Source organism: Hyla sarda, chromosome 5 (assembly GCF_029499605.1).
Source record: "Hyla sarda isolate aHylSar1 chromosome 5, aHylSar1.hap1, whole genome shotgun sequence".
Lineage (NCBI taxonomy): Eukaryota > Metazoa > Chordata > Amphibia > Anura > Hylidae > Hyla > Hyla sarda.
Window position 1 is genome coordinate 168,885,709 of NC_079193.1, and position 24,785 is coordinate 168,910,493.

The following is a 24,785-nucleotide window of genomic DNA, read 5'->3' on the forward strand; positions in this document are numbered from 1 at the left end:
ATCACTAACAAGATATTTAACTTTATTTCCAACCAGAAGCTAAAAACACCTTCGGATTAAAGGGGTACTCTGGTGGAGAACATTTTATTTTTTTTAATCAACTGGTGCCAGAAAGTTAAACAGATTTGTAAATTACTTCTATTAAAAAATCTTTATACTTCCAGTATATACTACAAAGAAAGTTATTTTCTTTTTGCATTTCTTTTTTTTTTTCTGTCCATGGTGCTCTCTACTGACACCTCTGTCCGTATCAGGAACTGTCCAGAACAGGAGCAAATCCCTATAGCACACCTATACTGCTCTGGACAGTTCCTGATAAAGACATAGGTGTCAGCAGAGAGCACTGTGGACAGAAAAAAACGAAAAAATAAATAAATCCCAAATCAAAAAAACTTTCTCTGTAATATACAGCCTCTAATAAGTAATGGAAGGATACGGATACAAGTAATTTACAAATTTTTTCACCGGAGCACCCCTTTAAGCAATAAAGCAGAGCTGCAGGGAGTATGGCGTCAAGTCTAGATATGGCAGCCCTAAGAAATTAGCTTAGTTGGATTTTGAGACCCAATGCTTCCCCTAAGGTTTTTAGCTTGAATGTTTTCCTATCTCACAGCTATGTAAACAATATTAGTTCCATTTACCTCAAGGAGCTGTAGGCTAACCACTATATCTCAATGTTCAGGGCCCTATTTCATGGGGCGAGTATCATCTGAACAGTGCCTAATAAAGCTATAAATTAGCAAATTTTCAGTCAAATTGTCAATTTTCCTGTGTTATAGATGGCTTGTGACCGATGGCTAATAGAAGTAAAGGGCAGTTTTATAGGCTACTTAAACTATCACCAATCAGGGCTCATATACTAAGAAAGTGGAACGTGTCAAAAAAAAAACTGGAAGGTGGCAAAAGACCGTACAATCTGAATGTCACAACTGGAATTAAAACACATCTGACTAGCTAATGTCCTTCCAGTCTTAATTGTACAATTTTGGTAAGCCTGTGCGAATTGTAGCCTCAATTTCCTGTTCTTAGTGGACAGAAGTGGCACCCGGTGTGGTCTGCTGCTGCTGTAGCTCATCTGCTTCAAGGTTGGACATGTTGTGCATTCAGCATAGCTTTGTTGTAAAGAGTGTTTTTTGAGTTACTGTTGCCTTATCTGTCATTTCAAACCAGTCTGCCTATTCTCTTCTGACATCAATAAGGTATTTTCTCTGTAAACCCTAAAAATGTCTGTGCAGAAAAATGCCAGTAGAGGAGCAGTTTCTGAAATACTCAGACCAGCCCGTTTGGTATCCACAACCATGCCACATTGAAAGTCACTTAAATGCCCTTTCTACCCTATTCTGATGTTTGGTTTGAACTTGGCAAATTGTCTTCATGTCTACATGACTAAATGCATAGAGTTGCTGTGATGTGATTGGCTGATAATCTATTTGTGCTAGCGAGCAATTGAACAGGTTCTACCTTATACAGTTGACAGTGAGTGTAATATGTGTTGGGGAATATGTTAGTGTTTTGTAAGCATTTCTTCCAACACATACTACATGCTCTAAATCCAAATTTCTTTTCATCATAAAGGTTAAAGGGGTACTCCACCCCTAGACATCTTATCCCCTATCCAAAGGGTTCCCACCGATAAGGGCCCCCGTGATCTTGGCTGCAGTAGCCCAGACATCAGGTGCTCTAGACATGCAGGATGACTGGCGATGTGGGGTGGAGGCTCGTGACATCACAGCAACCCTGCTCTTGATGTCACGCCCCCTCCCATAGACTTGCATTGAGGGAGTGTGGCCGTGATGTCACTAGCGGGGAGCGGCCGTGACATCACGAGCCTCCGACACTTCCCCCGTCACTCTAAACAAACGCCAGGTGCAGCAGGGAGATCGCGGGAGTCCCCAGCGCTGGGACCCCAGCGATCAGACATCTTATCCCCCATCCTTTGGAAAGGGGATAAGATGTCTTGGGGCAGAGTACCCCTTTAAACATTTCCTCCTTATCCAACTATGACACACAGTTTTGCAACACCATCTGCTGTTCAATATAATCTTCTTAAGATTTTCAATGAAAAAAGTCTGGAATGCATGTGTATTTTTTTATTTTGCTTTATCCTTGGCAACTAAATGGATAAAAATTTGTTTCCATCTTTCCTCATTCCTCAACATATCTCCTTCTACTTGTTTCCAGCAGAAGCCCGTGGCAGTCTTGGCCATCTTTACATATAGGTCATAGGCAGCCTAGGCCTATGACAAGCAGTGAATATGACTAAGCAGCTGCTCTCTAAATCCCTCCATTAGTCTTCTATACAATATGTATGCAGTGGAGGATCTAGGAAAGCTAAAAGATAAATTCAACCAATATAAATGGTAAGATCACTGGGTGGTACTATCTAACTGAAAAAATGAACTGGGAAAGTACCAGAAAAAAAAAAAAAAAAGAAACACTTCTCCTTTCACTCTGAATAAACTGACATTACAATTCGCCCCAACAGAACACTGTAAAATAGTTAGAAAAAGTTGTAATTAATGTAAAAAACAAAAACCGAATAAGGGGTGCAAACTGATGCTGTTACCAAAGGTTATATTATTAGTAAAAAAGCAGATAAACTGCTTACGTTTAAAAAAGGTATTGGGCTTAGCGGTCGACATCTGGTATCGCATGTAAAAAGGGTTAAGATGTCCAGGGGCTGCTTGTAACCATGAACGCTCAAGATGAGTGGTCATGTCTCAAGCAGATGATTGTCTGCACGAATACCATAATAAATATTTTTTATTTTTTTTTTAAATGTATTCTTGGCACTCGGTGGCTCAGTGCTAAGGATTGATCCAGACACCGATCAAAATAATTAAGAGATCATTTTTTTTCATTGCGACAACGTTCTCCCTTCCTGAGGTCTAAAGAGGACAGTTCACTGTATATAGTAGATAACACAATAGAGGACAGTACACTGTTACAAATGGATAGGTTAAAAGCTTGGGCTGGGAAGTGGCAGATGAGGTTCAACACTGATAAATGTGGGATGGCAATATGTATGAAATGGGAGAACACTGGGGATGACTGACATGGACTTGGAAGTTTTAGTCAACAGTATATTTAACTGTAGCAGCTAATGTCAGGCAGATGCTGCCAAGGAAAATAAAATGATGGGGTGCATTAAAAAGGGGCATAGATGCCCACGACAAGGAAATAATTCTACCGCTGTAGAAATCATTAGTCAGACCACACATGGAATACGGTGTACAGTACTGGGCACCAGTGTACAAGAAAGATATAGTGGAGATGGAGAGAGTTCAAAGACGGGCAACCAGAGTAATAATGAGAATGGGAGGACTACAGTACCCAGAAAGATTATCAGAATTAAGTTTATTTTGTTTAGAAAAAAAAAGCTGCTTTGGGTGACCAAATAACTGTATAAATATATCAGGGGGCAGTACAGAGATCTCTCGCATGACCTATCTATATCCAGGAGTGTATGTATAACGAGGGGTCATCCTCTACATCTAGAGGAAGAAGGTTTCTACACCACCACAGACAGGGGTTCTTTACTGTAAGAGCAGAAAGACAATTGAACTTTCTGCCACAAGAAGTGGTGATGGTGAACACAATAAAAGTTCAAAGAAGGAGCCTGGATACATTTCTGCAAACATATAATATTTTCTTCCTTGCTGTATTCGTTAGATTTAAAGGCTTGGTCTAGCCTGGGTTTCATGTGTTCCCTCTTGGTGCAGCCCAGATTGTTCTTGCACTATACTTGGGATGAGACCTAGTTGCTTAATTTAGACTTGGTTGGTGACTGGAACACTATGCTAGCTTTTAACTGAGCAAGCTATCACAAGGGTGATCCGAGATAAGTATTGCAAGGATCCCTTTCCTTACATTTTTTGGGTCACTGAGACATGACTTCTTGAGCGCATACAAAAAGAAAATCCCCAGACGTTAATCTTACACTAACTAGCCCAGGTCTGTAGGAATAGCACACCTAGTTCTTCTTTTTGCAGTAACCCCCTTTCAAATTAGTATTTTTTTTTTTATGCTACATCGGGACACATTAGGCATGATAGGTTTTTGCTGGAATAGAAGGCAAACTTTCTGAAGGTAAGAGCCGCATAACATGTGCTTTAACTTCTCTTGCCAGGCTAGAACTACTCTTAACATGTGCTCTTCGGATCATCACTACTAGGAATAATAGTGGGGACGGACAGTCCTTACCCGTAGGCTATGGGGTGGACATTTGACAGGCTACCAATACTCTCACAGTGCAACTAACTTTTGGGTAGGAGCTGTTAACCCCTTACACTCAGGCTTAGTGCATGCAACACATAGAAACACAGAAAACACATTTGTAATGTAATAAACCTAAAGAGATAGGCCTCAGCCTTTCAGAGACAGACTTTAGACAAAGCAGTAAACTTTCATGTGACAACAGCCACCCAAATAGTGTTCAGAGGAGTAACAGGGGACTAAGCCCTTGGATACCACATAGATCTATTTGTCACCAAGTTTTAGGAAATAGCTTGGAGATCCACAAGGAATGTGAATTTATAGTAGAACAATACTGAGTGGTAAGTAGGACAATATATTTCCTCTGCCCTGGGCTATTTAAACCCTCGACAGCCCTGACAGACAACTAGAAGACCCAAAACTTTGTCCATACATATGTATAGACTTAAAAGCTCACCATAGACATGGTATAGCATCTCATGAAGGCCAGTCCAGGTGGCCAGGGCAAGAGTTCAGAATTATTATTTTATATGATCAGTAAAACCTAACCATTTCCAGACTAAAGGCATCCAACCACATTAAGAAATAAAAATAAAAAAAAAGACAATTAAGCTGACAAATGCCAGACTGTCATTGTCTTGAGAGAGGTCGACCATGTTTGAAAGTTGCGCAAGATGGTCGTTCGACAACTGTGCAAACATCGACCTAGTTCCGTCAAATGTGAAGGCCTCCTTATGGCATATTTTACTATTACGTACGAAAATGATTAAACACTATAAAATGGTATAATGCTAAACTTCTGAGAATGGATAATATACTGAGGTTTTTCTATACAGGCTTAAAGAATAGCAGAGGATGCTTTTATCAGCAGATGAATACTCCGGAAAATACAATCTTTTCATAGTGAAACTCTCAGTTCTTTGCATTTCTGTCATTTCCTCTGGGCGTACGCTGCATAGATGTAACATGTTTGTCCCTTGTGCCATTTCACAACATAGACATAATTAAAGGGTAACCTAGGAATGGTTGGTTGGATTTCTCATTGAACTACGATCTGACCTGTATGATAGTAATTACTATAGCCGAGCCCAGGTATAGTATTATAAGGAGTAATAATGGCCCATGCATTGAATGGCTATCTATGAGAGCCATTCAATGCATGCCAGGCATCTGAAATAAATCACAGCCACAAACACCCACTGAAGTGCAGTATTTAACCCCAATGTTATCTACAGTCTCTCTAAATGTGCTCAGTATAAGATATTGTTCTACTCAACAATATTCATTCTACACTGATGGCCAAAGAGCTCATGGGTAATAAATATTATAGGGGTTATCCAGGAAAAAAAAACTTTTTTTTTATATATCAACTGGCTCCAGAAAGTTAAACAGATTTGTAAATGACTTCAATTAAAAAATCTTAATCCTTTCAGTACTTATGAGCTTCTGAAGTTAAGGTTGTTCTTTTCTGTCTAAGTGCTCTCTGATGACACGTGTCTCGGGAAACGCCCAGTTTAGAAGAGGTTTGCTATGGGGATTCGCTTCTAAACTGGGCGTTTCCCGAGACAGGGTCATCAGAGAGGCTTTAGACAGAAAAGAACAACCTTAACTTCAGAAGCTCATAAGTACTGAAAGGATTAAGATTTTTTTAATAGAAGTAATTTACAAATCTGTTTAACTTTCTGGAGCCAGTTGATATATAAAAAAAATAATTCCTGGATAACCCCTTTAAGGAAAGTCTCCATGTTTAATATGCACAGAATACAAGTATTTCTGACTAAAAACCCTTTCGACTGATCCTGAACCTGATTGTTGGATTCGTAATGTAAATTGAGCAATGTATCACCAGCTTTGTAAACTTTAGGGCCTTCATATGGCAATATTTGGAATTTCACAACCCCTCATAAAAAACATGTTGCGAAGAGAATTGCAATTTCTCTTCTCCACCCACATCTACAGCCTTGGCCATCTTATCAACCCATTTGGTTTTTAACACCAACTACAGGCAGACAAACCCCAATTTCTCTCTTCCCCAGTCCAGACACCCATATCCTCCTTTGTTTTCACAATCGGCTTAGTTGAGTGTGTATGTTTTTTTTTTTCTTTTACTGAAGAAAGGGGGCTACTACTTTGAAAACAGCTCATCTAACAGATAACAAAAGGATTTGGTAGTTTAAACCCAACTGCTGGATCTTTCCCTCTCTCGACAACTTTCATCGGAACAAAGTCAGGAGGAGGACTCAAGTGACTATTCTTTAATGTCTACGGCCAGTTTAACATCTGACTCGCAAGCATTATTCCAGTGGTGCTGCTTCACCCAACATTTCTTCTCCAATTCATAGATACCACCCAACACACAATCTCCACAGTCTGCCAATGATAATCTCCTTTTTACTCTTCTATATCCTCCTCACACACTTATTTTCAACATGTCTCCCTTTTGGAGCTTCCTCCCTCATTTCATTCCAAAAAACTACCAAAAAGCAATATTAAGCTGACATATTTTATGTTAACATTCAGAAAAGGATCCACCAAAGGTATCCGTAGGACCCTATTTACCCTACAGAAGCCGAAAGCGTATCAACATACCTTTTTTAACTACATAGGAAAGGGCAGCAGGCTACATTTTCCTATACAGTGCCACTGCTAAAAAATAGATTAATAATTATTATTTTGAAGTATAAGTTACAGTGGTGAAAACTGGATGAGTATAATTCGGGCAACTCCAAAACTTGCGAACACAGTTGGGACCTAGCATCGATTAATTTATAACCATCCATCCATCCAAAAGGATAGTTTGTGCCACAATTGTTCATATTGCACAAAGCCTTGCGTGTCATTCCCTATGGCTGTCGCAGGGAACACAGTGTCTTAGGAGGCACAGCAATCTTTTTTATATCACATTACATTTTGTCCTTCGTGGTTGGTTGTACCTTGTACTTGCTCACTAAATAACCTTTCAAGAAAACTGACAACCACTTAACAAAATCTTCTCCAGGAATATACATTGACCTGACAAACTAGCAAAATATTAATAGAAAAGTCAATCAAGCATTTAAACAGTGTAGCAAAGGTGAGAAAAGGAATTCAAACAAGTTACGAAGGGTTAGAAGAATTTATAGGGATTAGCCACTGTCCGACAACCCCTATTCTTCATATGTCTTATGGTAGAACAATCTAATAAAAGTTGCCAGGATTTATAGATATATGTTGTATGTTCCAACCCTATAGATCATTTCACCTACCTACTAGATCAACCTACTGGTCACTTTCATATAAAAAAAACATTCCTCATAGACAACAACCAGAATAAAGTGCAACTTCTCTTTTTAAATACTCCAATGCCCATTTGTGCCATTGTTTACCAGGCTTCTTGCAGTATGGGTGGTGTACACATTAGGGGTGTACAAGGGCTTATCCTGGAGATTTGTCAGAATGAGATTTTGGCTGGTTGGTGTACAGTCATCATGATATCCCTGGTGAGAATTTTATGTCACTATAAATGCTGAGTGTTCTCTGTTGGTGGCACCAGAAGGGCAGCAGATGGCAAATCTTCATTACTTATCGAAATCAGATTTCTATGAAAATAGGAAGCAACTAGCAACTGTAATAATAGCCAAATTTTAGGGAGATCACCAATACATTTTTATAAAACAATAAAGTAGGACTCTAGTAGGACTTGGCCTGTCCATGTATATCACTGTCAAACAATAATTTAAATAAACAGTATGCATTACTACAGGTGAAATCTATGGTCAGTCACAGTTTATCTAAACAATATCTTCTGGACTTTAGGATTCATACACGTGAAAAACAACCAACTTCCGGGCTCCCTTTCATTGATAAGAGGTAAGTTGTGATCCAAATTGTGAAATATGCTGCAAAGATGATAATAGGCATCTAATAACCAGATTTCATTGACCTTGACAATGGCCATGTGAGATGGCTGAAATGTGGCATTAAAGGGGTACTCCACCCCTAGACATCTTATCCCCTATCCAAAGGATAGAGCATAAGATGTCTGATCCCGGGGGTGCCGCCGCTGGGGACCCCTGCAATATTGCATGCGGCACCCACCTGTTTCTTGTCCGGAAGTGCTGGAGGGTCTGGGTCGCGACCACGGGAACGGAAGTCCATGACGTCACGCCCCGTCCCCTCAATGAAAGTCTATGGAAGGGGGCGTGACGGCCGTCACGCCCCCTCCCATAGACTTACATTGAGGGGAAGGGGCGCGACGTCACATGGGGGCAGAGTCGTGACGTCACAGACTTCCGTTCCCATGGTCGCGACCCAGACCCTCCAGCACTTCCGGACAAGAAACAGGTGGGTGCCGCATGCAATATTGCGGGGGTCCCCAGTGGCGGGACCCCCGCGATCAGACATCTTATCCCCTATCCTTTGGATAGGGGATAAGATGTCTGGGGGTGGAGTACCCCTTTAACGCCACACATTAAAGGGGTATTCCAGCTTTATACATACATAGACATGAATGGTGGGGGCGTGACGTCACTGTCTCATTAAAGAACACCTGTAATGAGACAGGCGCACTTTATATTGGAGCAAATACATGATGACTCAGGATGTTACTCAGTTACAAGTTACATCGGAGTAGAGTTAAATAAAAGGTGGTACAACATGGCAGGAGAAGAGTCAACAGAAGCTCTATTCCGGTGGGTATAACTAAAGTCTTATGACTGGTGCGCTCCAATAAGATGCGATGATCACACAGCTAATTACATTATGGTTACCAGAGCTCTATACCATAACAAGGCAAGCGCTTGGCGAGCGGCATATGTCCAGGACAGATTTTCATCATTTGAAAAATAACAAATAAATATAGTTCACATTTAATGGCTCAAATGTATCAATCTGTTGGGGAAGAAAAGCATTAGGCATCTTGAATTTCAACTGCTTGGTTTTTTGGAGTCCAATGGCTCCCCCCCCCCCCCCCCCCTTATTTCAGAAGACATGAAAGACATGCTCAACTTAGAGTGTTCTTGTGTATTGGGAGGATCAGGAGAGATGGCTGTTGGCCAACAAGTGTCAGTGTTATGTGTGTGGCTTCCTTTTGGGAGATCATTGGGAAATATCTTTAAGGGTATGTTCACACGTACAGGATCGGCTGCAATTAACTTCAATGGGTAGCAAAATCAGCTGCACAAAATATGGAGCAGATCCTGTATGTGTGAACGTACCCTAACCCTTTTTTCACAAACCATCTACACAACTGAATTTACACTCAATCTCACTTTGAACTATTTTTTCAGGAATCACAATAATGGTGAATTTGCACACAGAGCACCGAGTCAGTAAATCTCTTATGCACAGTAATACCAATAGGAAAAGCAAGAAGCATATACCGTAGCTAAGAGCTAGGTATATAAAACTGTTCCAGATTTTTACTGTTTTTGATTTATAATGATTACTTATGTAACAAATATATAGTATATGGCTGTATGATTATGGATATATTTGATGACACAATTTCATGAAATAATTCTCTGTGTACCTCAAGTTCGATTTCTCGCCGGTTGATATCATCAGTGGACTGATTCAGCTTCTCCAATTCTCCCTGAGGAAGAGAAGGACAGATCTTAAATAAACCCTGACAGAACAACTAAAAAGATACATGTATGCACATAATATTACAAATTTGGTTAATATGCATGTTCCTAGGCCAAAAACATTACTAAACTGAAAAAGTACTACAACAAACTTATTTTAGCTATTAAAATTACTTAAGAAAAGTGTATGATACATATACATTAGTGTTTTGCACAAAAAGCATTGATCTGAGTGTATTTTCTCATCTAACCAATGCTTTCACCATTACACACACACACATTATTATATATATATATTTTTTTTTTTCCTACAACAACAGATGACGTGCATTTATATATAATAAAATATGTGCACGCACACAGAAAATATGTGTTTCCTCATGTATAGAGCCCCAAGAAGAAAAAGCCTTGAATGAATGTGAACCCTAGACAGGATATGAACATTACTGTGCTGATGGCAGGGACTGGCATCTTGGCAACATGTTTTCATTCCAGATAGTTGCCATTTTTTTTTTTTTTTTTTTTTTTTTTTTTTTTTTTTTTTTTATATGGATGGTGATGGTAGGACTGGGTTCTGTCCATTGGGGAAGTTTTGGTGTATTGTGGACAGATACAGGCTTATTTGCTTAAATGGGCACTCTCATTAAAACTAATTTTTGCTATTGCACTCCTTATGGTAAATAAAAAGTATTTCTGATATACTTGAGCTTTTTTAAGCACAAACAAAACATAAAAAAAAGTACAAAGAGCACATTTCCCCCCATCTCATACACAGACTTAGGAACGAGGTCCAAACACAGAAAGTGCAGCCTGGAGTGCTGAGGGGGTGTGTCTAGCCTCATCCAATCATAGCTCCTCTTACACTTAACTGTCGTATGCTGTTGGTTGCCCCCCTCAGCACTCTAGGCTGCATTTCCTGTGTTTGGGCTTCGGTCCAAAGTCTGTGTATGAGATGGGGGAAAATGTGCTCTTGAGCTTTATTAAGCACAAACAAAACATATAAAACTTAATTAAAAAAAAAAAAAAAAGTATATTAGAAATATTTTTTATTTACCATAAGGAGTGCAATAGCAAAAATTTGTTTTAATGGGAGTTACCATTTAAAGGGGTATTCCCGTGGAAAACTTTTTTTTTTTTTTTTTTTAAATCAACTGGTGCCAGAAACTTAAACAAATTTGTAAATCACTTCTATTAAAAAATCTTAATCCTTCCAGTACTTTTTAGGGGCTGTATACTAAAGAGAAATCCCAAAAAGAAATGCATTTCCTCTGATGTCATGACCACAGTGCTCTCTGCTGACCTCTGCTGTCATTTTAGGAACTGTCCAGAGCAGCATATGTTTGCTATGGGGATTTTCTTCTGCTCTGGACAGTTCTTAAAATGGACAGCAGAGGTCAGCAGAGAGCACTGCGGTCATGACATCAGAGGAAATGCATTTCTTTTTTGGATTTCTCTTTAGTATACAGCCCCTAAAAAGTACAGGAAGGATTAAGATTTTTTTTCATAGAAGTAATTTACAAATCTGTTTAACTTTCTGGCACCAGATGATTTAAAAAAAAAAAAAAAGTTTTCCACGGGAGTACCCCTTTAAGAAGTGGCAGGGGATTGACAGGAAAGAGTAGACTATTCATTGGCCTCTTCTTCTGAGACACCTACATCAGGATCAGTCACCTTAATGTTGCTGAACAAGACATGAAAAGTCACAAGTAGATGGTGTGAGACAATAACAGGAATGGTTGGAAATTGCTATATTTCCACAAGGTACCTGGCATATCTAGACACATATACAAGAACATATCCTATACAGATAAAGCTGGGTGAGATAAGGGTAACCCAGAAGAGAGTTAGCTTGCTAAAGACTTTTGGTAAGTCCTATTTTCAGGCCTGAATTTTTATGGAATAAAAGGCAAGTTTGTCAATAGGGCTTTTCATTAAGCTTACTGCGTCATAACAGGTTTTCAGACAAACCCAGATCAGCACAGGTGCCGAGACAGCTGGTCACTCCAGAAGGCTGCAAAAAGCGGACTTTATGACAAGGGCCAGTGGTGTGAGGTAACACCAAGTTTGTTTAGTCGAGTGGCCAGTAGTAGGCCACTTGTATAGTGAGGGCCACAAACTGTTTAGTTACTGCTGGACAAGGTTTTGTTTCATTTTATGCCAATGTGAATATTGTGTATTTTGTTTTTGTACAATAAACTGCAGGGGAAGCATTACTGTCTCAGACTGCTATTTACTGCCATTTTTCCAGCTATATCGTGCTAAACTCCTACAATGGTTGTTACTTCGGCTAATAATTGGCTGAGAAGACATCAGGAAGCGCTGACATTGGAGATCACCAGGACAGCACCACCTGAAGGACATGCCCCATTTAAAGGGGTACACCGGTGCTTAAACATCTTATCCCCTATCCAAAGGATAGGGGACAAGATGCCTGATCGCAGGAGTCCCGCCGCTGGGGACCCCCGGGATCATGCATGCGGCACCCCGTTTGTAATCAGTGCCCGGAGCGTGTTCGCTCCGGGACTGATTACCGGCGACCGCAGGGCCGGCGGCGTGTGATGTCACACCTCCACCCCCGTGTGACGTCACTCTCCGCCCCTCAATGCAAGCCGACGGGAGGGGGTGTGATAGCTATCACGCCCCCTCTCGTAGGCTTGCATTGAGGGGCGGAGTGTGACGTCACACGGGGCGGAGGCGTGGCGTCACACGCCGCCCGCCCTGCGGTCGACCGTAATCAAACCCGGAGCGAACACGCTCGGGCACTGATTACAAACGGGGTGCCGCATGCATGATCCCGGGGGTCCCCAGTGGCGGGACTCCCGCGATCAGGCATCTTATCCCCTATCCTTTGGATAGGGGATAAGATGTTTAAGCACCGGAGTACCCCTTTAAACCAACAACACCACCTGAAGTGGACTGTAACCAACATGTCTGAATGCCCTGTACAAGTGTTGTAAACTGTATTGTGCCTCTGTACTGTGAGAAAGGAGAAAAGTAATAGGACCATTTTTTAATCGGTGGTCATTTCTTCAAATGGCAGCCTAACATGCGGGACTGTTAGCTCTGGGTGCAGACTGTCCCTGTGGTCTTACATTAAGGAAACAAAAATGAATCATGTAAAATGAAACCTAGAGCTCAGAATCCCTTTAACATTTCAGCATTCTCCAGACTTTTCCTATGACTTAGTTCTTAAAGTGCTGTAAACCATTCAGGAATGTTAACTAAGAACAGACATTGCGGATCTCATTACATAAACCCTCTGACAGTGTCCCAGGGCGCCCTTTGCTGCTATAACATGCAATCCTAAAACAACAAATCAGGACTGTTTTAGTGTACAAGGCCCCTGGCCGATCTAGGACTATATCTGCACATGTTAAGCTCTGAAATGTTCCAAAATATTAAGAGAGTCTTATTGTGATAAGACCTGAAAAACACAGAAACCAAAAAAGGGTGTCCATAAAATACAAAGAGGCCATAAAATACAATGTTCTAGGCATGATATTGCCAAAAAGTGTTCTACAACACAAGGCAGGAAAGTCCCCCTGGACTTGTCTACACAGATTCCATTGAAATGCATAGGAGGAATGCTGAACTTTTCAACCTGAGCTACACTCCAGATAAGCAGCGTCAGCGCACGATATTAAAAGGCTCCTGTGCTTCCTATCCACTTTATACCGACCTAATGGAAAAACACGGAGGTCTGGTCTACTAGGGGATCTTCAGCATGCATTTTTAGCATATTTTGTTGGTTTCAAACTGAATTCGGTATCTTTCAAAAATAATACAAAAAGAAACGAACCTGTCCCCTCCTCAGCCTAGTGTATTACTCCCCAAAACTCTAAAAATCTACAGAAGAAATGTTCTCCTTCTTCCTGCCCCGACTATGACCAGGGACAACTATACGTAGACATAGTTCTGCTCTAGTATGCTAATTATGGTCATATACAATGACATCTGTACAGTGTACATGTACATGAAACAGATATTCTGTACATATGTTCTTGGCCATAGTCATGTCAACACAAATAAACCCATTACCTGCATCGATGGCCACATTTAGAGATTTAGAGAATGTCGCAAAGTAACGTCAAAGATTTATATTACAAAGAAATATTTTTATTTTATGATGAAACATGTTTGTAAATAAAAGTTCAGCAACTATTAAAGGGCCAATGACCATCTGACAGTAGGTAATAAGTATTAATGCACTATTGGAGCACCACATTTGGTCACTAAGTTCTATGTTCTATGTCGGTTTCATGCTGGGAGTAGTAGTACTACCTAAAAAAAAATTAGAAAAAAAGAGAAAAAAAAAAGTAAAAAAAAAATCACACACTTTTTAAAAACACACAATTAAAATACATTACTAATGAAAAGTTTTACAAAATTAAGTATAAAAATATATTATTTTTACAATTAAATGGCCCCTTTCAACATTTTTAATATTGCCGACTATATTTTTAGTTGCCTGCTCGCCCACATAAAAATTGGTCCCTGTTTAAAAATTAATAAAAAATTTCATTCTAAAAAAAATATAAATTTTGTTAAATACTATTTTTTTGTATGTTTTTTTTTTAATGGTACCCTAAGAAATTTTATTAAAAAAAAATAAAAATAAAAAAAAGTGTATCTCCATCGCTTTTTTGGATCGCTAAAGTCCAAAAAAGAATAAAAAACTGGCTGCAAAAACGCCGAAGTTAAAACCCACATGGCATTTTCTTGCCGGGTTTTAACTCCCATAGACTTCTAAGGGAGAAAACCGACACGGTTTCAGTGAAAAAAAAAATGCCATAGTCTCAACATGCTGCAAAACGCCAAGTAGAAAAGGTATGTTGCGTATTCCTATTGAATTGCATCTAACATCTGACCGCAGCGTTTTTCACAAGCGGGAGGCAGATTTTCTTTTTTTTGTCATTTTTGCAAAAAAAAAAAAAAAGTGGAAACAGCCTAAGAGAAACTACCAGACGGTATAATCCAATGTAAATCTGGTCCTGCTGAAATATATTCTGTTAAATTAGGATGAATTAGTTAGGATCTGCATTTTAATGTATAATTGTCTGGATGTTTTTATTAGTTTTTGCAGTTTATTAAAGTTACATTGATAAGAGTGATTCTGCACCCCCATCCTTACTGTGATCATGTAGGATAAGAGAGAGAGGAACTCAGGACCCCTGTTTCAGGGACTGTGGGGGTCCCAGCAATCAATCTAAGCAGTAGATAGTCGATAACTGTTTGGGGGGAAAGTGGATCATCTGAAAGTAGTGTTAGAATGTCAGAAGCATTTTACGGTTTCATTTCCGATCCTCCTGTAGCTTTAAGGAAAGAGGAAATGAAAAGGCTTGTGGGAGATTACAATATACAATAAATATTCCATACATCTGCTTATCGAGCATGGAGGAAATTGAAGATTTCCTCTGAGAAAACTGTAGTGTCGTTTTGCCTATATCCGCTCTACAAATATTTCTGCTGACAGGGAAGAAACCGATCCTACTTCACAATGGTTCACAACTAGAATACAAGCACAATACACAAATCAGAAAAGGTCACTATTTTACCATTGAAAATTCTTGAGATGTTCTCAACTATAGGTGCAATACAAAAAACTTCAGAAATAACACGAGATAAAATTGAAGACAATTTCTTCATTTCATATATGGCTTGGTACATCAAACATATACTAAACATGATGGCCTCTCCCTAAAGCAACACTTTTCAATGGGACTGCTTGCTAATGATGTCCAATGATGTCCCCAACTCCACCTACCTCTCCAACCAGGGCCAAAAGATAGAATTTTTGCTTTGCCATGTAGTATTGATGCTGTCAGAGAATATTTTATGCTACATTATGGTATTTGTTTGATGCCTCTGGGGGGTATTCTGTGCTGAAGTGTGATATTTGTTTGGCACCACTGGGGAGGTATCCTGTGTTGCAGTGGGATACACTGTTTAAAAAAATAAAAGGAACACTTAAAGCGTACCCGTCAGATACAACAACAAAACTTTTTTTTTTAAATATATCACTCAGTACCTAATCCTGACCGTGTACATCTAATTTTTATGCGTCAAGCACCTTTATTTTTATTTTTTTATTACACTTTTAATTTAGCTCACTAGTCTGAATTCCTCTCATAGGGAGGGGGCGTGGTATCACTGTGCAGGTCTCCGCCTCTCCCTCAGTATGCTGTCTGCTCACATCTCCCCTGGCCAAAACTACAACTCCCAGCTTGTCTTCACTGACAGTAGTGGGACACAAGCTGACAGTGGGAGGATTTTTTCTCCCACTGTGAGCCCTGTGCTCACAGCTGTCAATCAAGGAAGTGTGTCCACGACGCATGGACACACCAGGACTAGTATGTGTCCAAGCAGGCGGGGGGGGGGGGGGGGGGGGGGTCAGTTGTTTGACTGGCTTTTTTAGTATGAAATACTGAAAATTTTCTAATGAAAGCAATTGCAAAACCTATTGGTTTTGTATGCTTTACAACATAATCAAAAGTTTTGGTATCTGACAGTGCCCATTTAAACAACACAATGTAACTCCAAGTCAATCACACTTGTGTGAAATCACACTGTCCACTCCGGACGCAACACTGATTGACAATCAATTTCACATGCTGTTGTGCAAATGGAACAAACAACAGGTGGAAATTATAGGAAATTATGGGCAATTAGACACCCCCAATAAAGGAGTGGTTCTGCAGGTGGTGACCACAGACCACCTCCCAGTTCCTATGCTTCCTGGCTGATGTTTTGGTCACTTCTGAATGCTGGCGGTGCTTTCACTCTAGTGGTAGCATGAGACGGAGTCTACAATCCACACAAGTGACTCTGGTAGTGCAGCTCATCCAGGATGGCATATCAATGCAATCTGTGGCAAGAAGGTTTGCCGATTCTGTCAGCGTAGTGTCCAGAGCATGGAGGAGCTACCAGGAGACAGGCCAGTATATCAGGAGACATAGAGGAGGCTGTAGGAGGGTAACAACCCAGCAACAGGACCGCTACCTCCGACTTTGTGCAAGGAGGAGCACTGCCGAAGCCCTGCAAAGTGACCTCCAGCAGGCCACAAATGTGCATGTGTCCAGTCTCAAACGGTCAGAAACAGATTCCATGCAGGTGGTATGAGGGCCCGACGTCCACAGGTGGGGGTTGTGCTTACAGTCCAACTTCATGCAGGGCGTTTGGCATTTGCCAAAGAACACCAAGATTGGCAAATTTGCCACTGGCGCCCTGTGCTCTTCACAGATGAAAGCAGGTTCACACTGAGCACATGTGACAGACGTGACAGAGTCTGGAGACACCGTGGAGAACGTTCTGCTGCCTGCAACATCCTCCAGCATGACTGGTTTGGTAGTGGGTCAGTAATGGTGTGGGGTGGCATTTCTTTGGGGGGCCGCACAGCCCTCCATGTGCTTGCCAGAGGTAGCCTGACTGCCATTAGGTACAGAGATGAGATCCTCAGACCCCTTGTGAGACCATATGCTGGTGCGGTTGGCACTGGGTTCCTCCTAATGCAAGACAATCCTAGACCTCGTGTCTGGAGTGTGTCAGCAGTTCCTGCAAGAGGAAGGCATTGATGCTATGGACTGGTCCATCCGTTCCCCAGACCTGAATCCGATTGAGAACATCTGGGACATCACGTCTCACTCCATCCACCAACACCACAGACTGTCCAGGAGTTGGCGGATGTTATAGTCCAGACATCCCTCAGGAGACAACCTCATAAAGGAGCATGCCCAAACGTTGTAGGGAGGTTATACGGGCACGTGGAGGCCACAGACACTACTGAGCCTCATTTTGACTTGTTTTAAGGACATTACATCAAAGTTGGATCAGCCTGTAGTGTGGATTTCCACTTTGATTTTGTGTGTGACTCCATATCCAGACCTCCATGGGTTGATAAATTTGATTTCCATTGATAATTTTTGTGTGATTATGTAAAGACAAAAGTATTTCATGAGATTTAGTTCATTCATTCAGATCTAGGCTGTGTTATCTTCGTGTTCCCCTTTTTTTTGTGTGCAGTGTATTTGTTAGGCACCACTGGGGAGGTATTCTGTGCTGCAATGTATTTGATTTGCACCACTGTGAAGATGTTCTGTGCTCCACTGTGGAATTTGGTGCTGCAAAAGTGTATTGTGTGTGATGCATGGTAGACATTGGCTGCGGAGGCGATATCAGCACTGTACAGTAGTATTTACTTGCCAGTGAGGGCCCAGCATCATCATGAAACCGTGAGGAAGCATATAAAAGGTTTTTGTTTACTGCACAAAACTGTTTGTGGTGTATGTACCTTTTTTTTATTGATGATACCTTTTACAGTTCAGAAGGGAGCAGCATCTGTCTGGAAATCGCGGCATCCCGAACAGCTTACATGACAGCCGGAGGATCCCTACCTGTCCGATCGCCGAATGACTGCTCAGTGCCTGAGATCCAGGCATGAGCAGTCAAGCGGCAGAATCATCGATCAGTGGTTTCTTATGAGAAACCACTGATCAATGTAAAAGATCAGTGTGTGCAGTGTTCTAGCCCCCTATGGGAGCTATAACATTGCAAAAAAAAAAGTGAATAAAGATCATTTAACACCTCCCCATATAAAAGTTTGAATCACCCCCTTTTCCCATAAAACAAAAAAAAAACAGTTTAAATAAAAACATGTGGCATCGCCACGTGTGGAAATGTCCGAATTATAAAAATATATCGTTAATTAAACAGCACGGTCAATGGCGTACGTGCAAAAAAAGTCCAAAATAGACATCAATAAGTCCTATCAATGGTACCGCTAAAAACTTCAGATCACGGCGCAAAAAATGAGCCCTCCTACCTCCCCATACGTGGAAAAATAAAAAAGTTATAGGGGTTAGAAGATGACAATTTTAAACGTATAAATTTTCTTGCATATAATTATGATTTTTTCCAGAAGTACGACAAAATCAAACCTATATAAGTAGGGTATCATTTTATTCGTATGGACCTATGGAATAAAGAGAAGGTGTCATTTTTACCGAAAAATGTACTGTGTAGAAACGGAAGCCCCCAAAATTTACAAAATGGCAGGGTTTTTTTTTAAATTTTGTCTCACAATGATTTTTTTTACTGTTTTGACGTAGATTTTTGGGTAAATTGACTGATGTCATTACAAAGTAGAATTGGTGGCGCAAAAAATAAGCCATCATATGGATTTTTAGGAGCAAAATGGAAAGAGTTATCATTTTTTAAAGGTAAGGAGGAAAAATGCCTGGTCCTTAAGGGGTTAAAGACTCATCCGGTTCTGGTCTAGAGTTTCGTGCATTATATTTCTGTTCTCTACTAGGTCAGCATCCTGATCCCATGGTGGTGTGTGCCCGCTGGCTAGTAGTCTATTTGGCTTTATTATGCTGTCTACTTCTTTTGTGGAGTGGGGTGTCCAGTTTGTTTCTGCTCTGTGTCCCAGCGTGATGTTCTATAATCCTTATCAGTTTGGTGTTTTTGCATTCAGTTCTTCCAATCATCCAGTGCATCTCTTGGATTCCACTGTATACTTGTTGCATACCTAGTTCATTTCATCATGTCTGCCATTTATCTGGATTTCGGTTTGTGAACTGTTTGTTATAACACTATATTCTGCCCTGTTAGTATTTATATTCTGTCTGGTATATCTGGTTGTCTGGTAGTTTTTCCGTTCTGTTTCTGGCCTGTGATCAACTAGGTTTATTATTTGTTTTTACCCCACTGCACTTTAGGGCAGGGAGGGACTGGCACCATGTTGTCGATGCACCATTTAGGTTGGATGGGCAAGTAGGCAGGGAGAGTGTATAAAGGGACAGCTTAGGGCTCACTCTCCCTATCCCCCTGGTCATGACACTTATACAGTAAGTCACATAAGTACACCCTTTACATGTGACAACACTAAAGAAACGTCACTTCGCTACACTGTAAAGTAGGGAGTGCACAGCCTGTATAACAGTGTTTAAACCATGGCAACAAAAGTTAGTACATGGTGGTGAAAGTGTCATGGTCTGGGGCTGCATGAGTGCTGCTGGCACTGGGGAGCTACAGTTCATTGAGGAAACTATGAATGCCAACATGTACAGTGGCATACTGAAGGAGAGCTTGATCCCTTTCCCTTGGAAAGGGCAGTATTCCAACATAATAGCGACCCCAAACACACCAAAAGATGACCACTGCCTTGCTAAAGAAGCTGGGGGCAAGGGTGCAGTCACACCACGTTTAGCTAATACGGTCACACCGGATTTGGGGGGGGGTGGAATGTAAAAATAGGGGTGCTACCGTATCCCTGCCGGAACTGGCCCGCATCTCATTCATTAGAATAGGCTGACCAGCGTCAGATAGTGATTCCGGTCGGCTCATTTTTGCACCCGGACTGCAAATCGTGGTGTGCTGTGGTAGACATTTATGGATGTGTGTTATTATTTTGAGGGGGCAGCAACATTACAGGGTGTACACACACTCACTTCACACTGTAGCCGAGTGTCATTTCTTCAGTGTTATCACATGACAGGATATAACACAAAAATGTGAGGGGTGTATTCACTTATGTGACATACTGTATCTCCAAAAGGACTAAATATGTACATAGGCATATTCTACAGCTGAGGACAAGGCATGGCTAAATATACAATCTTCCTGCAGCATCCAGGGGACCAAATCATAATGTGCAGTTGTTAGGGTATCAAAAGAACACCATGTGTTCTGCTAGGATCATAAAAAGGTTCCAATGGTAATACTTTTGTATCTATTCATTACAAAGGGAGTAGCTACTGTACTTGTAAGCTTAAACTTCTAGTGCACCTTTAGGCTGAGCACCTTAAGTTCTCACAACATGTAAATGGGTTTTCCACAAAAAAAAAAAACAAAAAAAACTCTTAGGCTGGGTTCACAGCCATACTGAACCGCATACGGATGGGGGGAGCTAAAACCGGGCGCTCCCGTATCCCTTCTGTATGCGGTCCGTATGTAATTCATTTCAATGAGCTAACCGGAATGAAACACTGACTCCGGTCGGCTCATTTTTGCAAAAAATGAGCCGACCGGAGTCAGCGTTTCACTCCGGTCGGCTAATTGAAATGAATTACATACGGTCCCATATGGCTGAAACGTGATGTGAACCCAGCCTTAGCCATCATCTCTCCCTCCCTGTATTGAAGAGAACCTATTATGTTATATTGTAGAGGTATCCAGGATGCCTACAATGTTGCAGATTTGTTGCATTTTCAAAATCTGCAGCTACACTGCAGCAAATCTGTGGAAAATGTTGCTGCATCTAGAGCTACCTGGCAACTTTGGTCATGCAACATGAAGAGTGCAAAGTTACATTGTGATGTTGTATAATAATTGTTAATGGGGTTGAGTTGCAATGAAACGTGACCACATACAAACGCAGTGGTGTTTAAAAATTGTTCTATGTGAAAAGCCGAATGTAGAAATCTATGGGGTTATGTGTAGCTCACTGAGGTAAGCTATACTGAGGTTAACTGGATTGGTCTAAATCGCAGAAAGATCTTGTAACATGGAAAATACTTATATAGATATTATATGACCAGTCCTCAAAGGATAGTAAAGAGAAGAGGCGAGATGGAAAGAAATAGAAGAAAAAGGAAAAAAGGGAAAATGATAGAAAAAATAAGCTTACTCAATATAGTAAATGTAGACAGTAGAATTATAGAAAACCTGAATCAAGGTTAGGATTAATATGAACAATGTTTAATAGTATTAATAAATATCCCACTTCACATCTGGACAGGGCCCTTGCATCAGATGTTAGCATATAAAAAACATATGAATATATGAATACAACAACCACCTAAAAGATAAGTATATAAAGATGGCCTGAAAATGTCCGTATATATATATAAAAAAAATAAAATAAATTGTGAATGTCAGTATATAAGAAAGTTCAATGATATTATAGAACGGTAAATTGCAGTGTGGTAAGTTCAGGGAGCAGTAGTTTACAATATACTTGGTATATTCGATAGTACCTGTAAGTCGGGGATATAGTTCACTTACTGATAATATGCGGCCGGTATTCTTGAGAGTGGCAGTCTCAGAGTGAGGGCAGGTATCAGCGCTGGGACGGAGTGGCATTCGGCCTCCATACAGGTAAGTAGTCTCTGTGAGGTAGATGATCCTAGCAATGTGCTCTCCGCGCCAGCCTGCACGTTGCCGGGATCATCTACCTCATCGAGACTACCTACCTGTATGGATGCGGGACGCCACTCCGTCCCAGCTCCAATACCTGCCCTCACTCTGAGACTGCCAGTCTCGAGAATACCGGCCACATATTGTCAGTAAGTGAACTATATCTGGACTTACAGGTTTTATGGAATATACCAAGTATATTGTAAACTACCGCTCCCTGAACTTATGGCACTACAATTTACCGTGATATCATATCATAGAACTTTTATTTTTTATAGATATATATATATATATATATATATAGACATTTTCACATTTTCAGGCCATCTTTATATACTTATCTTTTAGGTGGTTGTTGTCATATATTCATATGTTTTTATATGTTAACATCTGGTGCCAAGGCCCTGTCCAGATGTGAGGTGTGATATTTATTAATACTAGTAAACATTGTTCATATTTCCAAATTTCATTCAGGTTTACTATAATTCTACTGTCTACATTTACTATATTGAGTAAGCTTATTTTTTCTAAAATTTTCCCTTTTTTTTCCTTTTTCTTCTATTTCTCTCCATCTCGCCTCTTCTCTTTACAATCCTTTGAGGACTGGTCATATAATATCTATTATTTACATATTTTCTATGTGAAAAGTCACCAAAAAAGTTGCATTCTAAAAATTAAAAAGGGGTAAACACCATTATAAATGTCCCCTTATACCACTATGTAAGTATGTGTGTATGTGTGCCTAGAGTAAGCAAAAAAAAAAAAGGCTTTAAATACCTTGTCCCCACAAGGTATTTAAAGCCTTTTTTTGCTTATTCTAGGCACACACAAAGTTGCATGTGCATCTAAGCACTTTTTTGTGCGACTTATGGCTAAGCAAAAAGTTACAAACAGCCTTACCTAAGCAAATTTCAGTTTTCACTTTGCAGTGGTCACAAATGTATGGCAAACAAAAGTCGCAAAAAAATAAAAAATAAAAATATTTAAAAAAAAAATTAAAATCACAAGTCTGCTCCAGGTCTGACCTGGACTACAAAACTCCCGTACATGAGCAAATTGACAGTCACATAAAAGTCTTACAAAAGTCTCAGCTGGGACTTTTTTTTTAGTTTTGCTTATGTGCTACAAATGTGTCAACCCCTTGTGATAGTATGAGAAGTATGTAGCACATAAGCAAAAAAATAAATAAAAATGCCTTCAGAACTTGCTTACCAAAGCCACAATGATGAATGTCCCCTTATATCTTTATTTTCTTTACCTCCAAGCAATCTGAATATCTGAGGACGGCCAAATTGACCATAACGCTATAGGAAATTCTGAAGGATTACAATTACATCAACGTGCCATATGCAACTAATCTGAGTGCCAAGTTTTGTTGTTATAAACTCAAAACCAAAGAGATTACGCAGAAAGTTGGCAAAAATACCATCTAGTTTCCTGCCGATTCATAGAACAGCTTTGGCGTAACAAGAAATGGTTTCTTTTAATTATACTATAAAATAAGGTAAATAAGAACAAATCAAATAAAGACAAGTCACACACAAGTTAGAATTCCCTTCCTGCTCACATATACAGATAGTCTTAATATTTTATTAAAGGCTGTAATAAGTCTGCTGATAAGGACTGAAGAATTAATCTATCTGAAGAATAACATTTTACTGGAGCCTGTGGAAATGGCATAGAAAGTAATTTACTTGTATAAAGAAATACAGGGAGATATATTCAAAACTGAATGTGACTTTTTTGTTTTCAAATTTTTTTTTGCCTAGTTTGGACACCAGAGCAGGGAAAGGAGTGCGTGGAAGTGCAGACATCTTCCGGCTTGGTCTCCTGATCGGTGGAGGTCTAAACACTCAGCCCATCGTCGATCCAAACTTCTGACATGTCAAACATTTTCCAAATGACAGTGGCCATTTAAGGAGACTAAAGCTAGACATATACATAAGGTAATTTACCACTCATTCGACAAACAAGCTATCTTTCCTACCAAAGTATCAGATACACATCTAGGAAAATGTAAAAAAAAATGTCTTTAAAAGGGGGTTATGCAGAGTTTTTATTTTTTGTTTTTTTGGGGCATTCTGCCCGGGCGGCCACAATATATATAATAAATGTCAACGTAACTTCTGCCACTCCCCTGGTGCCACTGGATTTAGTCTCCTGTCTTTTTCCTGCTTTTGGTGCCCTCACATCGCGCTGAGCTAATCACCATCCTGCCTCATCAGGTGATAGGTTGGGCAGCAATGTCATAACATGCCCAGGCCTGGCCTTCTTTCTGTTGCCCAGGCCCCTTACATCACACTGGCGCTTAGCCTATCATCAGCTGAGGGGGGACATCGCTGCAGCTGGTGATTAGCTGACCACAGTGTGATGTGTCGGGCACCAAAAGCAGGAAGAAGAGCGGGACCGGAGAAAGATATTGATTCCAGTGGTACAGGGGGGAAGTTAAAGTTCATTATTTTCATTGTGGCAGCCCGGACAGAATGCCAAAATAAAAAATAAATAAAATCACTGGATAGCCCCTGTAACACTAGTTGGGTGTAGTGATATTAGTACACTCACATGGAGATACATAGACTGCTTCAGGCTAAGTTTCCACTTGTTTTTTTCTTTGGCGTTTTGCCCAATAAAACGCCAAAACAGCCCCTATGGCATTTTTTTCATTGAAAAAAACGCTGCGGCCAGATGTTAGCTGTAAATCAATGTAAAAACACAAAATTCTTTTTACACTTTGCGTTTTTCAGTTTGCCTTTTTTTTTTATCCTTTTGGTGTTTTTTTCACTTTTTTTGTCATTTTTCAGCTCCTTGGTGGTTTTGCAAAATCACAGCATGTTGAGCCTATGGCGTTTTTTTTTGTCCCTGAAATTGTGG

The 24,785-nt window shown here is 40.3% G+C and overlaps 1 protein-coding gene across 1 annotated transcript in view; it reads right to left on the reverse strand.

Moving 5' to 3' along the window:
- SH3BP5 (SH3 domain binding protein 5) overlaps positions 1-24,785 on the reverse strand; it is a 92,169-nt gene that overhangs the window by 40,083 nt on the left and 27,301 nt on the right. The window contains exon 2 of the mRNA XM_056520688.1: positions 9,725-9,787. Coding sequence (XP_056376663.1) covers positions 9,725-9,787 — 63 coding nt within the window. The remainder of the gene's footprint in view (positions 1-9,724; positions 9,788-24,785) is intronic.